At 38.1% G+C, this 16262-nt stretch overlaps 1 protein-coding gene across 3 annotated transcripts in view; it reads left to right on the top strand.

The window, feature by feature from the left end:
* LOC102224043 (transcription initiation factor TFIID subunit 4-like) overlaps positions 1–15081 on the top strand; it is a 101849-nt gene extending 86768 nt beyond the window's left edge. For all 3 annotated transcript variants that reach the window (XM_014472916.2, XM_023332978.1, XM_023332981.1), the window contains one exon: positions 11776–15081. In XM_014472916.2, coding sequence (XP_014328402.1) covers positions 11776–11949 — 174 coding nt within the window. In that variant the 3' untranslated portion in view covers positions 11950–15081. The remainder of the gene's footprint in view (positions 1–11775) is intronic.
* Positions 15082–16262: the final 1181 nt, after the last annotated feature.

Here is a 16262-nt window from a genome sequence, read left to right on the forward strand (position 1 = left end):
AAAAATTAAAAACCAGCTGAAATGACAGTGCCACACCATTGAAAGTAAAGTGCGGAAAACCAACATAGGCTCATTAGTGAGTAGTTCTGAAGACAAGCATTCTGACTAGAGACTCATTACACTTCTCCTATTTTAACTCTAATTGGGTTCATTTTATATATGAAACGCCTTGAATATTTAATGTTGCAAAAGTTCTACTTCTGATACTTTATGTAGTCAAAGATACTTGGCCTGTGTTAATTGACCAGGTTATCAGGCAAACTGAGAGGTTTCTCAGCTACTCGTATCCTTGCTGTGGAAAGCACAAAGAAACATTTAGTAAAGCCTTTCTCTGATTGTTTACTGGATTATGGTCTTCATGCAAGTAGCAAATATTTATTAATACATGAATGTAAAAGATAAATTGTATTTAACAGTGTATTAAGCATTGTTTTGCATGTGCATTATTTTAATTGCAGATAGGTTTTCGATACAGATGTGTTAATACAAAAATTCTATCCCTACTGAAATGTGTGTCTCTGTTCTGTGCAGCATATTCACTCAGTACTTGCAGCATTCAGTTTGTCTGCTTGATTGTTGGGTCTGTTGTCTCATTGTCATCTTGAAAGTGCTCCATAGATGAACCTGGATATAAACTTTACAGTAACATAAACTGTTTTGATAATTTGATATCTTAAAGTGGTGAGAAAGATCTGAATACAGGCTTAAAAAACAAACAAACTGCACAGCAGGAAGTCCTGCAGATGCTGTGAAGCCAATCCAAGATTAAAAACTTTGAAGAGGATCTATAAGAGAAAAAATTAATTTAGAGCGTAGGAGAGCAAAGTTGCAAACCAGTTAAAGAAAAGTAGAAAGTTGTCCCAACTCTTTGCACCTTGGATGTACAATGGGAAATCAGAGAATCAACACAGACCCATAACACACCAACATGGAAAGAATAAGATAACTTAAAACCCCAAAACATAACCTAACTCATGAGATAAAACAGTTATTTATGCATCGTGTCTGTAAAGCCTTTGTGATACTTATAACAAGTCGGTTAGCTCACCCTATTCAGTATATTTTAATTAAACAGATTAAACACAACTTCTTAGTTTTCTCCTATGGATTTCTTTGTTTCTCTCCGGTTGAAAAGAAAAAGAGTGGCGAAACAAAAGCGAAATTGTGTTTCCAGGCAGGAAAGTTTGAAGTTTCTTTGTTTGGAAGCAAGGTTCCGGGTGCAGCATGCTGTTTAGTTCGGTGACCCTGTGACTGTCTTCTGAGGAATTGTATGAGCAGCCCTGCAGAATTGCGCTCCAGGGCCGGCTTTCATCTTGGCAGTAACCTGTGGACTTTGAAACTCAGGGCGATGGAATTGCAGCTTTGTCAGTACACTACTAATTAGAAAATTCCTAACCTCGAGCAAGATGTTTTAATTATGTGTTGTGTCAACGAGTTTGCAGATTTAATCCACCGTTGATACACACTCAAGTGTGCAAACTATGTCGCACGTTGTAGTAGATCAAGTGGAAAGAAGCAGGAGCTTTCTTTTTTCTTCATCCTTTCCTTTCCCGTGTAACCTTACGCCTCTCCTGAACCCTTCTTCGTTAACAGACATCACATGCTTAAGCGGACAAATTAGAAGTGGAGTTAATGTGTTAAAATGTGGTCTGATTTGCCTTAGTTTGGTGGAGGCTAAACAATGTGACAGCATTGTGCTGGGTGTGAGCTCTCTGTTGCAGTGAGTCAGTGTGAGGGAAGGCAGGAAGGGGTTAAACAGAAATTGAGCGGGGATGCTGGGGGCAGCAGTGCTGCAGAACATAGCAGTGTTCGTGCGAAGGCAAGTCATTTCCCGAAACACTGCAGACACATGGCCTGCGGCGCTCTAAAACCTTTGGAGACCAAAATGGCTTGCAGGAGTTAGAAGTAATAAGGTGTTTTTTTGCCTTCTTTCTCCTTGACTGAAATTCTGCACGGTTGCTATGCATTGCCATGGAGCTGTGTAGCTGTTTTTATGGTTTATGTGGGTATTAAGATACTCTACAACTGGCCATTTTTGAGATTTGTTGTTGTTTAGTTGTGAAGCAAATGGAAGTTGTTTGTTTTGAGAGTAATTCCCCCATTTTTTTTCCTTTTCCAATGATCAGAAAGCCAGACCTCACTCTTGTTCCTCTTTTATTTCCCTCTGTGTGCCCTTTATTTGTTTTTCTTTCCATCACAAAAAGACAAATTAGCGAAAGCATGTTTGAGAGAAGAAAAAACAGATGTAGCAAATGCACTTTACTTGCTTCCATTTTGGGGAAAGCAGTAAAAAAACGGCACTGATTACTTAAGGGTTCTTGACCCGAAAGCTTGGTTTGTGAGGAACAAAGGCCACCTGTGTCATAGTGCTGAGACACAGCGCCTTGGTGTTAGAAGTGCTGATAACTATGTAGTAATTAATGGTATCCCCAATTCAATTTGGTATCGGTATTGGGCTAGATGCTAATGTGATTCTTGGATTGGATATCAGGGTTAGGCTGGTGTTAAAGCCACCAATCCAAAATTGGTGGTTATGTTTTGCAAATTGACTAATTTTGCTCTGAGTCTTTAACCTTGCTGCTGAAAATATTGCTGTACACTTCAGTAAAATATACATAGTAATCTTAACCATTGTATTTAAATACATATTTTGAATAGTGTAGTAGATGAATGTTTTGCATCTGGCAGATTACTAAAAGTTTAAAGGTAAATATTTTTGCAAAATTGACTTTTTGAGCTTCATATCATGTTATAATGTTATTCCCTCATCAAACTCATATCTTTCGTGGTAGCCATTTGGGAGTCCCAATACGCTTGCTCTTACAAAGTTCTGCCTATTCACCCAAAGCTCCTCCCTGGATCTACAGTCTCCAGCCAAACTTCCACCTTTCCCACTCAGGTCCTTCAGACTAGCGGCAGCAACAATTAGCAAACACCTGGAGGAGCTGTACGTTTGCTGAGCTTATCATACAGTCTCTTTCTTATTCAAAATCTGCTAGGAACGGTTGTGAACGGCATCATGGAGAAACATTGTTGTGGTGACAGGCTGAAGGGGGAGTGTCAGAAAGAGTAGGAGCATCTTAAAGAGACAGAGGCCCAATTTCAAGCCTTCATATACGGCTATCCTGCTAAGTCAAATTTCTTTCAATCTATGTTCAATATAGGCAGCGTTTTTATAACCACTGAAGCTAACATAGTTACTTGATTATTCTATAAAATGGCTCTATGTGGCTGGAAAATACATAATGTCATCCCTTTAAACATATGCATGAAGCATATTGGAGTCTGCAGCCAGTCAATACAGTTAGCACTTAGAATCAGCTTTTTCTGAGATAACTTACTGTTTCAAATGAGAAAATACAACAGTATGAGTTTTGTGCAAACATTTAGATTGGTGAGTTTGGTTGAATTGTTACAGTAATAACAGAAAACAGTGGATTCAATGTCATAATGGGACAGCCTGTTGGAAGACTTTGACACATTGAAGGAATGTTTACAATCAAGAAATTACTTGGAGAGACCACCGTTGCCTAAAAATGCTCTGGATCAACAGCATTGGTATCGGCAGATATCAACATTAAATTATCGGAATGGAACCAAAAAATCCTGGATCAGAGCATCTCTAGTGGTGATCAGTAGACTGAACCAAAGCCGTTTTCATCCAATGCTTGTTTCAGTAAATCTTGTCGGCCTTGTCTGCTTCAAAGAGAGGCTGTGGCGTATAATCTGGGTATGTACATCTGTGAATTATTATTCTAATTCTTTATACGTTTATTAGAGCTGAATAAACTCCACATCAAATACATCACCCGGGCAATGTCAGAAGGCCTGAGGCAAATCAGCCGACATCTGTTAACTCTTTCAAAATGGCCTCATCCAGCATGTCTGTGGGCGTAGAGGAGCGAGGAAAAAGGGAGAGGCAAGAGAGCTGGAGAGGGAGAGAGGAGAGCAAAAGTCTCTGTTGCTGATTAATGGCGGCCGTAGGAGAGGCGTTTTTAGGCCGAGAGTGGGGCTGCACTCCCACGGCTGGGCTACACACTGTAAACACAGCGAAGGGGACGAGGCAGCGTTCCTCGATTGAAATGCAGCATGCAGGAGAACATGTGGGAAAGCTTTACTTCTTGGCACAATCTCAGTCAACCAGGGAGTCAGTAAATGAGTCACTCAGTCAGGCTCCCAGCCAGTCACTCAATCAGCCACTTCTTCTGATAAAATTGTCAGTCAGCAAATCTGTCTTTCAGTCAGACAACTCGCATGCCGCTTGTCAGTCACACAGGTTTGTAAAACAAGGAAGCTAAAGGCAACATTTGCAGCCAGGATAAGTCAAGAGTGACCGAGTTATTTGCCGTTATTACATTCTTTGTAACTTTTTATTTGTCAGTAATCTGTGTCTGTGCAATATACTGTATGTCCTTCTTGCCTGAAGATTTTTCACCATCAAAGTAATAAGAGTGAAGTAGCATAACATCATAAACATGGAGCCTGGCTTTAGCCACAGATGTGAATGCTGAGCAATGGTTTCTTCCCATGTCGCAGTTTTAGTTAACGCAGTATGTTGGCTGGTGTGTTCTCAGATACTGGCACAAACAGCGAGCGCACACACTTTCTCACCACACAGCCTCTCTCAGTAACTTCTGCTGTGAGGAGGGGAGTGCTGAGGCAGCAGGTTGGACCACACGGGGGCCGAGCGGCTCTGTGTGCCTGGCAAAGTGGGCCATTAACCCACCGCCCTGAGGTGTGACCTGGGCCAAATCCAATATTGGCTTCAGCATCAAGGCACAGGTGCCACTCAAGGTTCAAAGCCACAGATCAGCAAGAAGCCCCACTTCTCCTGCTGCCCTTCCGCACCAACCCTTTCCTTTTTTTTGTTACAATAAAGGAGTGAATGAAAATTCAGACACATGCAAGCACAGCTGCTGCCAATTCACTACTGGAAACAAGGAGTCATAAGTAAAGGTAGTAAAACCAAGTATGGGTGAAAACATTACAAATAAACTGTCTGAATGCATTTAAACTTTTCCAAGGCTGAACATAGAAGGTCAGTGTTCCTCTGATAACATGAAATGGGATTTCATTTATAGATTTGCTTATAAAGCTTTAAGTCACCAACAGCAATACCTTATTCATTCTCCTCTTTAGGATCTATAATATATGGAGGTGTAAGAGTGCATTCAAAATATAGACTGTTTTTATTAGGTGAAAAGGAGATATGGCATTGTGTAAGAGAGCAGTTGTAGAAAAACTTGCATTTCCTCATTTAAAACAAAAACTGATATTGTAAAATAGCTTTAGCATCTTATAATTAAGCTATTAGTGCAGCCAGTGTTGCAAAAATGTGTTTCTTTGTGTGTGCATTCTTGAGCATCTAGATTCCTTACTTTAACTCTGAGGTTTCCAAACGGCTCCCAACATTTCCAAGTCCAGCATCTTTCATAACAAATGTTGAAATTAACTTTGTTCAGCTTTCCTGTTACCTACTGAGTCTTGCTCTCTTGCACCAAATGCAGACATTTGTTGATATGTGATTGAAAATGTAATTTGTTTTAAAATAGCTTCTTCCATTTCAGTCCTTCCTTTAATATAAAAACTCACAGATACTAAAAATGGCTTCATTTCTAAGGAGGATGCATTTGTTGGTAGAGCAAAAAATGGTCAAGACTGTTCAATTTAAAACCATCTGATCCCAGTCACAAGTCTAATGTAGGCGGCTACAACTTATGCGAAAAATTAAAAACTCTTATTTATCTGCAACTTTTTCAAGATACTAATATTACCACACTACAGTGTTGCTAGGATATCACTAAATCGTATCCAAAATATCCAGATTTTACTGCACTGCACATTTATTAATCTACCTGTTCTGATTTTGTGAAAGTCAGATTATTGAATTATTTTGTACATGGATAAAACGGTAAAGAATATGTTTTATACCTGTGTAGCCCAACTATACCGGTCTGAAGCAAGTAAGGGCCCCTGAGTTCATTAAACCCATTAAATTACAAATAATAACACTCTCGTGTTTAACCCTTTGTTAAGTTTCACTTTAGAGTAATAATACACCAGTACTTTTCTATTCTTTTCATCCAATAATATAGCTTTGAGCTAGAATAATATTCTCCAAATACTATTCTACAAGAAATCAAACACACACCTGTTTGAGATTTTGAACATATATTGAACACAATAATAAATTCACAGAAATGGTAAATGTTTCAATCTTTTGGTTCCACAAAACCTATGTTAATTAATGTGGGCCCACACTTCAATGTTCACCTAAGCCGGCAATAATTAACTGAAATATAATTCCCCCCCAAAAAACCGTTGCAGGCCTGATGTGATGACGAAGCGTGGAATTTGGTACCTTACTCCAAAGGAAAATCTTGAACCTTTTTGGAATTTCACCTTTCCTTAGTCCCAGTTGGCAAGATGTCTTCAGCTCCTTCACCAGTTCCTCGGTCCACAGGATTCAGGAAACAGCAGGAAAATCCAACGCAGACGCAAAACTCTCAGTGTAAGCTCATCTCTCTGCACTAAACTCAACTCTGGAACGCTCCCACGACGGAAACCTTTGTTAAGTCTTCTGTTAGCTGAGTTAGCTCACAGTACTCAATGTCCATTCACTGTGCAAATGAATGCTACTGCATTAGGGAGCATTACATATGACTTTCCACCTACTGTACAGTGAATTCCGGTCTGAAATTATCACAGTAGCTGCAAACAGAAGTGTAGAGTCGATATCTATTAACAGACTGTCGAGTTGAAAGCCTAAATTGCTGAAGACTAAAAGCATTTATGAGGCCTTAACACAAACAGGCTTTAAAGCTGTGCTTTCCTTAGGTTCTATCCTCTGTTTTTTCTCCATGTCCACTCATGTGAACAAGTCAAACGTCTGAAGAGATGTATTGAAGTATCTCTGCACATTCTGTACGACGGATATGTCATATGACATATTGCCTTGCAGCAGCCATCACAGATAAAATGACAGATGCTGTTTTTTGCCTCATGGATCTTACTTGGCCAAGTTGATTTTGAGACATTGCTTTTTTACTCTGCCCTGCTGTCTCAGTAATGCGTCTCTCCTGCATATTCTGTTCTCCTTGCCTTTCCTTTTCATCCATTGCGAAACTTACAAAGGCTGCCTGCTTTGTTCTCCACCAAATTTCAAACATGGTTGGTATGTAATTGTTAGCGACAAGGAGAGCGTGGTTGTTGATGTCTCACTTTCCTTTTTAACTGACACTCAGCCATCTGCTTTGTTTAGCTTCGATGTTTACCCCGCCCATCCGCTGTGCCTCCTCCACATTATTCCTTGCATGTACCGGTGAAAAGGCTGGTCTCCATAGATACACTAGGCCAACTTCTTAAAAGCCCTGATTTATTTTTTTGGTGTGGAGGACACATGAAGACAGAAGGAGAGGGTGACGATGCCGTTTTGTGAGAATTCCTGGACAAGCCCTGACCTTTCTGTCTGTGTTTCACTAAAATCTGCCCTTTTCCCTGAGGGAAATGAGGCATTCTGGGAGCTGCAGTGCACTACCTACCTTCGTCCACTTCAGTGGAAGCACCGACTGGCCGCCTGTGGCTACTTCTGCACATCTGTCCAGGTGGATGGATGGCTTTGATTGGAAAAAATCCCTGACCCTGTCGTCGGCCTGACTCCTGAGTGGCAGTAATTGGCATGGCAGTAGGCAGGCCCATCTTTCACTTGTGGTCAGCCATGATTGACCTGATTAGGCCTGGGTAACTCCCCAGAGTGAAGGGGTCTGGTGTGGCCTGGGGCAACGATGAGCTGGCTGTACCCACGTGCCCCTCGACCAGCAGCAGAAGATGATACATGTTGCTAAAGTAAGTTGGCAGCAACAGTGGCCTGACTAGCTTCACTTGTCAAGTCATATCCAGGGGTCAGAGAGTTTACCGAGGGGAAATCTGAGACACGGCATCGTCATACATATTGTACGCACAACCAAGCATTTGAGAGGGCGGGTGCTGGAGGGTTTTGGTTTGGTTCCTGTAAATTCAAACCCATCGTATGTTTGCAATTAAAGCTGGTGTGTACAGTGTGTTTACAGAGTGCTGCAATCAATGTAATTGGGTGAGGGTGTTCCTGACTGAAACGTCTGTCTTATTTCTCTCCACTTGGGTTCAAGTGGGCACTTGCTGGATTTGTCCCAAAGTAAATGCATCGTTTCACCTGTTTCATCTTCTCTATACACTTTCATTTTTACGTTATTCATATTTTTTCTGGATCATATACAAAGACCTACAACAGAGCTTTTGATTTCAGTGAAAACAAACCAAGAAAGTCATGGAAAAAGATAAAACGTTATGTAAAATAGCTTTATTTTCTTTTTCAATTTTAATTAAATCACTACTGACCACTCTATTGTTCTGGGTTTCTTCAAAACTCAAACTGTAAAATAAAGTTTAAAAAAAGTTTAATAAAATTTATTTAAAAAAATCAAGAACAAAAGATTGAAAAATAACATGCATGACGTAAATAAACACGAAAGGCAGAAATTGCATGATGTCATCATTTTCTTGCAGACCTTGTTTTAGCTCGTCTTACTGCCTGATCTAGACAGAATGTCTGGTCAGAACTGTTCTCATGTACTCTTGCATTATTGGTCATAAATGTGAAGTGTGTGTGTGGCTAATGTTGACAAGCAGCTGTAGTGTCTGTCCCACTTTTCTGCTGAACCTTCAAGAATTTTTGCATTTGAATTTCTTGTGAAGTATGAAATGTTTTTACCAGAATAAACTTTGTTCTGAACATTTTTTCTTGTGTCTTTCTGACCTGTGAGTATAGGTTGTGTGTTCAGTCAGCTTGTGAAGGAGTGTGTGGCTCAGCAGATACTGACCCTGATGAAAAGCACGCTTTTGTCACAACACAATAGATTGAATTTATTTGAATGACCATGTAAGATAAAGCCGTCTTATACATTTTTTACCTGCTCTGTGGTTGCCTTTCATCTTTTTTATGGCTACTTCTTTTCACATTCAAACTTGTTTTACTTACAGCAAGAAGACAAATGCTTCTCTTGGAGAACCCTGTAGGTTTTTTTTGTCCTCATAAGCTAAAATCAGGTCCGGAAACGTCTGGAATTTGAATCAAGTATTTTTCAGATTTGGATAAGAGTATACATTTGTATTTCCAGATTGTGTTCCCTATTCCATTGTCTAAATGTTGTGCCCTTGCTTCCACCCTTCAGTTTATTTTTACTTTCTTTCTTGTGCTCTTTTTCTTTTTTTTGTATTCTGTCCATTCATCTTACATTTATTCTTCTTTTCTGATGTGTCATTGTGTCCTTTCTTTCCGTGATGTAGTTTTCCTAATTCTCTCCTTTCCTTCTTGTTTTCCTTTCTGTAAGTCTTTACATCATTCTGCTTCACCTTCCTTTCCCCCCCCTTTTTTCTTCTTTGGGTCTCGTGTCTTTTCTTCCTTTCTTCTTTTAAAATTTGCAGATTTTTGTCCTTTTTTTCCTTATGTCTTTTCTCCTAACTTGTCTTTTCTTTCTTTTAGCTTTACTTTCCCTCTCTGTTGTTCTTTGTCTTTTCCAAACTTGTATCCTTGTGTCATCCTCCCTTCATTCCCTCTTTGCTTCCTTGTGTCCTGTCTTCCTTTCTTTCTTCTGTTTTTCCAGAGTTTTTCCTATAAGTGAACATTTGCTGTCTGAAATGAGATGTTTTTATCTATGTCAGAAGCTTTGTTTGTTTGGATTGCAAATCTTTCTGTGTTCCAGGCATCATAAGGTGTCTTTTGACAATGGCTGTGGTTCCCTGGTTATTTCCCTTTGTTTGAAGAAAAGGTTTCAGCATGCACCTGAATATCTGGATGTTATTATGCCATCTTTTGATCTCATTCATGCTCTGCAAGAGGGGATAAATTTTTTTCTAATTTGAAGTGTATACTTGTTTTGAGGCCACAACATTCTTAACTATTGATACTGTCAATGTGTTTGCCATTCAACAAAGATGATGTCATATCGTCAATTGGAAACACAACTACTTCTCCATTCCGCGCACTCCTATGGTTTATTTTCCCATATAAATAGTTTTTCCTTTAACCCCTGCATAGTAACAAAGACCTCCTTGAAAATAAGGATGAATTCCTCTGAACGCCCTGCGACTGAACGCGCCCTGTGATTTTTCTCACCAGGGCTAGAAAAATCTCACCAGAATAGTCTCAATGTCCTCGAGATAAACATTACAACTGGTAATGTTTTTAGTTTTCATAAAGAACTCATACCAGTAACATTAAATAAATATCTACCTCTAGAAAGTGTAGTCACAGAACTTGGGTTCTCTAAAGTGTTTTTTTTATTTATGTCAAGAGCTATGAAGTACAGATAATTCTTCTGAATATAATTAATCAATTTTAAAAACCAGACTAAGGTGACGAAAATGCTGATTGATTAAATGGAAATTTTGACCACATTATTTACACCATTTCTTCAGTTCATGTTAGTGGATGTGTGCTTATTTTAAAGTTTCTAAAGGTCCCACCTCAACCTTTCAGGTCGGTTGATGTCTGACCTTTAACTAGACCGTTTAACTTTAATCTGGTCAGACTGTTGCTGATTCGCTGCTTTGTTTGGGATAATTGTCTGCTGGTGATCCAGCTTTAACTGGGCCACGACTCTTGATTACTTTGGGATTCAGGAGAACTCATGGTAGACTCAAAGACTTCAACATACATAACCAAGCCCAAATGATCAGCCCTCCACCACCATGCAGTTGGTTTGAAATGTTTGTCTGGATTATGGCCAAACATATTTCTTTGTCTCTGTTTAAGATGCTTTGTTTCAGAAGTTTTAGATTCTTTGCGATTTCACTGAACTCAGCACAGACTGGTGTTGAGGAGAATTTACTGGGATGTGTAGCACAGCTCTCACTTTTTCCATGAGTAAATAATTCTGTTTTGGTACAAAATGTGTGTATCAACCTTAGAACAAAAGCTAATAGACCAATGTCCTGGCTCTGGGTGGATATTTATTGTATTGTTTGTCATTTATTTTGATAAAGTTTTTATCATGAAAACCTTTTCATTTATTGTTGTCACAGTAAATTCCAGTTAATGCTGTTTAAAAAAAACCTAAAACTGTCCTTGTTCTTGGGACTGTTATTTTCACTATTTTTTTCAATGTGTGCATTTTAGTGAGAAAAGTTGTACTTTTTTATGTTACTGGTGTCCTAAAGACTTTGTGGGGCTATGATTGCTGTGTGATAGAGTCATAGCCATACAGTTACCTAAAAAAAGTAATAAATAGTTCTGATTAGTTTTATCTTTATCACAATTGCTGATTGGTCTGAATGGCCAATCAGCAAGGAAGAATCCATTACTCCAAAAACAGATAAAGTCTTGGACTGTAACTTTATTTATTTATTTTTTATTCTTGTGATCTAAAATGTGTTGGGCCATACTGACTATTGTTTATATTTGGAGGAAAATTTAACAGTTACCGTTTCAATAGTTAGATGTCCATATCTCTGCAGTTTGCAATTTTCCTCTACTTTATCTTTAACTGTATCTGAAGGTAATTGATTGCACTGGATTTCATTTTGGGGTATCAAATTAAAGGGCAGGTGCATATATGCACCACACTTTTCAGAGTTGGTACTATTACCTCCCTCCACCTTACAATTATTCACCCCCTTGTGTATGTCTCACTTTGTGATTGTAATGTGGGAAAATGAGTAAAAGGTCAAATGGCATGAATTGTTATGCAAGGCCCTGTACATCCTCCTCCTCCTCACCGGAGAACTTCTTGTCTCCAGGTCTCCAGCAGCATGGCCGGCTCCCCAGGATGCTCCTCCACCCCGTCCACCTCATCTCGCCAGTATACTCGACAGCGCATCACCCGCGTCAACCTCAGGGACTTGATTTTCTACATGGAGCAAGAGAGAGAGACTGCCCACTCCCTTCTCCTTTACCGTGCACTGCTCAAGTAGCCTCTGCTCTGCTCAGCACCCACCTCAACCTCCACCTTCTCCACCTCCTCCTTCCCAGCCACGTGCCTTCAGATCAGGTCTAATATTTCTGCTCTGTGTCTCTATATGTACTGTAGTGATGTTCGACGTAGCTTTTAATACACAGAGGGTTAGTAAAAAAGCTAAATGTTGTTGTTCCTTGTGCTCTCCGTTTAGCTTCACAGTGTGTAGTTAGATCCTTCAATTTAAAGGCCATGTCATGTACTTTGTGTTGGATTTGGTAGATGAAGGATGTCCAAACCTATTCCATGTGTTCTTGGTTGCTTCTTATTAGTTCACACTGGTATCGGAACCTTCAGAAACCATACAAGTAGGAATTACAGACTCAGATGGTTACTTTCACACCTCAATGCAGACTCTAGTATTTTGTGTGAGCTATTTGTTGACGCAGTTCCATGAATGTAGTCTAACTGAGCTCAAACGTTGAGACTTTAAGGACTTTTACTCCAGAGAACAGGTTCCAAATACTGATGCATCTTAATAAATCAAAAGGTGTTTGAACTGTTAGTTTACTTCTGAAAGATTCGATAGATTCAGTTTACACAATGTGATACATTTGAAGCACTTCTTTCTGTTAATTTAGACAATTATGGCTTACAGATAATTCAAATGTTGAATAATATCAACAAAAAAGTATTTTAAAGGGACTGTTACATATGCTCTCTGGGCACATTTTGCCATTTTATAGCACAATCAAGTAATTATATTACCTTCAGTAGTTATGAAAATGCTGTTTATGTCAAAAATAACTTAAGAGAAATGTAACTTTGCATCAGACGTTTCTGACACTTTTAAATCCGTATCTATCTCTTTATGAAGCTCCTACCCTTTTTGATGCTTCCCCTTCAGCACAGCAATGCTTCTCCATTATGTTGTTTATTAGCGTTCATAGTCGCAATGGATTGAGAAGTAGTTTGCGTGATAAAATTAGAAAACATGCAGTTCCATCTGGTGTTTGCTAATTGCTGCTGCCACTAGTCTGGAGAAGCTGAATGGAAGGGAAGCAAAAAAAGTGCTATTTTAATCTATTTTTGTGGCCATTAGATTAAACATTCTGTGCTTTATTTGCATAATTTTCTACAAATGTCAACATCTTATAAGAGAAATAGTGTCCATCCTCTTTTGCAAAAGTTTTATGTTTTTCTCTTTTAAAAAACTAAAAATAAAATGGTGGCTCTGTAAAAATGTCAGAGTAGTAATTATTTAACTATAGTATTAATTTCTAGAAAAACGTAAATACATTTTCAAAAGGTCTTGTTATATTTGTAGGTTAAATTAGTTTTATGCTGAATTCAGGGCAAGGATAGTTCTATGGATTATTGAGGTTGCAGATACGCCTAAGGCATTTACGTTTAGCAAAACTGCTGGCCAGCAATAACATGGTAACAAACCATTTTTTGACAGTGTGGATTTGCTTCACAACCCACATAAAGCTACACCAGTTTCTTTTTTATCTTCTGCAGTGTTTTCTTCCACTAAACCTTCCATTGATATAGTTGGTGCAGCACTCTGGGAAGACCTGTCTTCTGTAGCAAGAACTTCTTGTAGCTTAGCGTAACATTTCTGAATTAGGAATTTGTCCTAATTTATTTGTCCATTAATAATAATAATGTAATATTTTAATTTTTTGACTTTTAAATTGAGTTTTTATTAGCTGTAAGCCATAATCATCAAAATTAACATACATATTTGAAATACATTCCTGTGTATAATGAATTGATATTAATACATGATCTGAATTGAATGAAAACACTTTTCAAAGCCACTAAGATGCACCCGTAACATCGTTCTGTTACATTTCCTTGCTGTATATGTAAATAGTTCTTTTTGAATTATTTTACAGCATGTATATTTTTATCACAATTTCTGTGTGAATATTATAAAAGCTGATGTTTTGTAAAAGAACGTGCTTTCAGAGTATCGTTACATGACAAATCCCCCCAGTTCCTCATCCTCCTGCAGTTATCTGCAACGACCACTTAACAAATCCAGACAGTCTTTAATCAACCTTGCTGACTGGGTCAGTATCATCTTATAATGTGAAGTAAGCAGAAGGCAAGCAGACATTCCTCTGTCATGTCTCCCAACTTATCGTGTGTACATCATCTAATGTTTAAAAAACATATTTAACTGTTCTGTCCTTTCACCCGAGCTTTCACAGTGACTGAATGGTAAAAGGCAGGATATTTGTTATGGTGTGCAGCACTTGTATTTTCTGTATTTTTCACCCAAATGAGAAACAGCTGTAAGTTAAAGTAAAGTGGAAAAAATAGAAGGAAGCAGTTTTATGATTCCAGATTAGTTTTTCGTTTTCATTGGACTGATCTCTGTGACAGAAAATGTTTTACATACCATATTAAATATTTGCCTTTTTTATTTTTTATCCTTAAACAATCCTAATTGTATTATGTAATATTGTCCAGTATGTTTTTTTATATATATTTAACTAGATTTCTTGGCCTCTATGCAGCTTTTCTTGGCAGATTGAAAATTTATTTAACTATGTGGGTCAGGGGGATATTTGAAGCAATTGTTGTGCATCATAAATTTAAGCAGCACTTTTTAAAATCTATTTTACCCGACAGCTCAAAGTTGTCGATGTATTATAGCAAATAGTAAGCACTATTGCTAGGTTCTGTCAGTTTTCACCATATGTTTTTTTTTGGGGGGGGAGGATTGGCTTTTATGTTTAACTCATGCATTTGAAGTCCAAAACATTTTAGAAACAAGCACAGCACTAACAATTTGTGGTTGGTTCGGTTACATTTTTTATTCAATGATTTGTATTGTTTCCGATGGCTTCACAAGAGGACATTTCTACTACTACTACAACAACAACTACTACTACTACTACAGCTTTTTAGCCAAAATAAGAAGACAATAATTCTGATGTAAACAGCTCTTGGAAATAGCATTACATTGCAAGGATGATTTGTAAATATTGTTTACAAAACTGTATGTTTATTAGAACCACGTTATTTTTGGTAAGCTCTTGTACATATCTTGAAAATTTCCTGTTTGTGTGAGAAAAAACAAAACTTTCGTATTCGTACTTATTTTGTAAAGGAATAAATAAGCTGTTTACTAAACTGAGCGATCTTGACTTTGTCTAAATGCTTCTTTACATTAAAAACAGGAAGGTGAGGGAAATGTGGGGTATGTAAAAATGCTCCAGGGTCGTTTGTTCTTTTACTTTCTTTAGTTTAATTTATTTGAGTTTTTTAGATTATTCACAGCTCTTTTCTGTACAGTCATTCTGTTGTTTCATGTTGTTGAAAAAAAAAAACACCCCTGAATTGAAGCATATTTTTCTCTTCTCCTAAATCTATTTGCAGATGGATTCATTACATTTATTTATCACTTTCTGGGTTGTAAAACTACAAGTTCCCAGGATCTTTTGCAAATCCCAACTTGCCTGTCCCCCCCACCCCTTTTTTTTTTTACATAAAACTTCTCAAAAAAATATTGCACAACTGGAACATGCTTCACTTCTAACGCTTTTCTCTGCCTCTTTGTGAATTGTCACATCATGTTGGATCTCAGTCTAAATCTATTAGAGTTGAGTTTTAAAAAGCACAATGAAGATTTTGCTTAAACACTTTTGAAGTAAAGATACTTGGTAATAAAATGTCTACAGGTTGGCATAACATAACATAGGTGCACTATATGAAATAAGATGTTGACAGTCATTATAGCTGATTGTGAATCTTTGGAAGAAATTTCCAAAAATAAATTTGAAGGAAAATGACAACTAATAACTCTGAAAACTGTGGAGTTTATTTGTATTCTGAACCATTCAAGCTGCCACCTCAAAAAATTCGGTGACGTTACCTAATTAGTAAATAGTCCCTTCTTTTTCATTTAAATCTCAGTATAAGTGCAGATGTTTTATGAAGATCTCAGATGTTTGTCTGGCGTGCGACATCGGTATGGAGAAGTTCAAAGCACAGCAGGGTTATAATGCAATGTCCCCAGTTTCAAACATCTGACAGAGCATTTTTCAACCCATTGTGTAGCAATGGAAAGAGTATGGCAGCTAGAGAACCGTGTTATTTCTGGAGGATAATTTTTAAATGTAATTACTGTTAGTCACTCAAAAATATTTATTGAAGAGTGAAACCAAATCTGTAAAAGTCCCATTTAAAGTTTGAAGAATCCCGTTGTGACCCATATACAAATCTTGAACATCATCCTGATCACATCATTTGATGCGTGGTGGTTGCAGCATCATCCTAGGGAGATGCTTTACTTTAGCAGTGGGAAGTGAAGCTGGT

Source organism: Xiphophorus maculatus, chromosome 4, assembly GCF_002775205.1.
Source record: "Xiphophorus maculatus strain JP 163 A chromosome 4, X_maculatus-5.0-male, whole genome shotgun sequence".
In the NCBI taxonomy this organism is placed as follows: domain Eukaryota; kingdom Metazoa; phylum Chordata; class Actinopteri; order Cyprinodontiformes; family Poeciliidae; genus Xiphophorus; species Xiphophorus maculatus.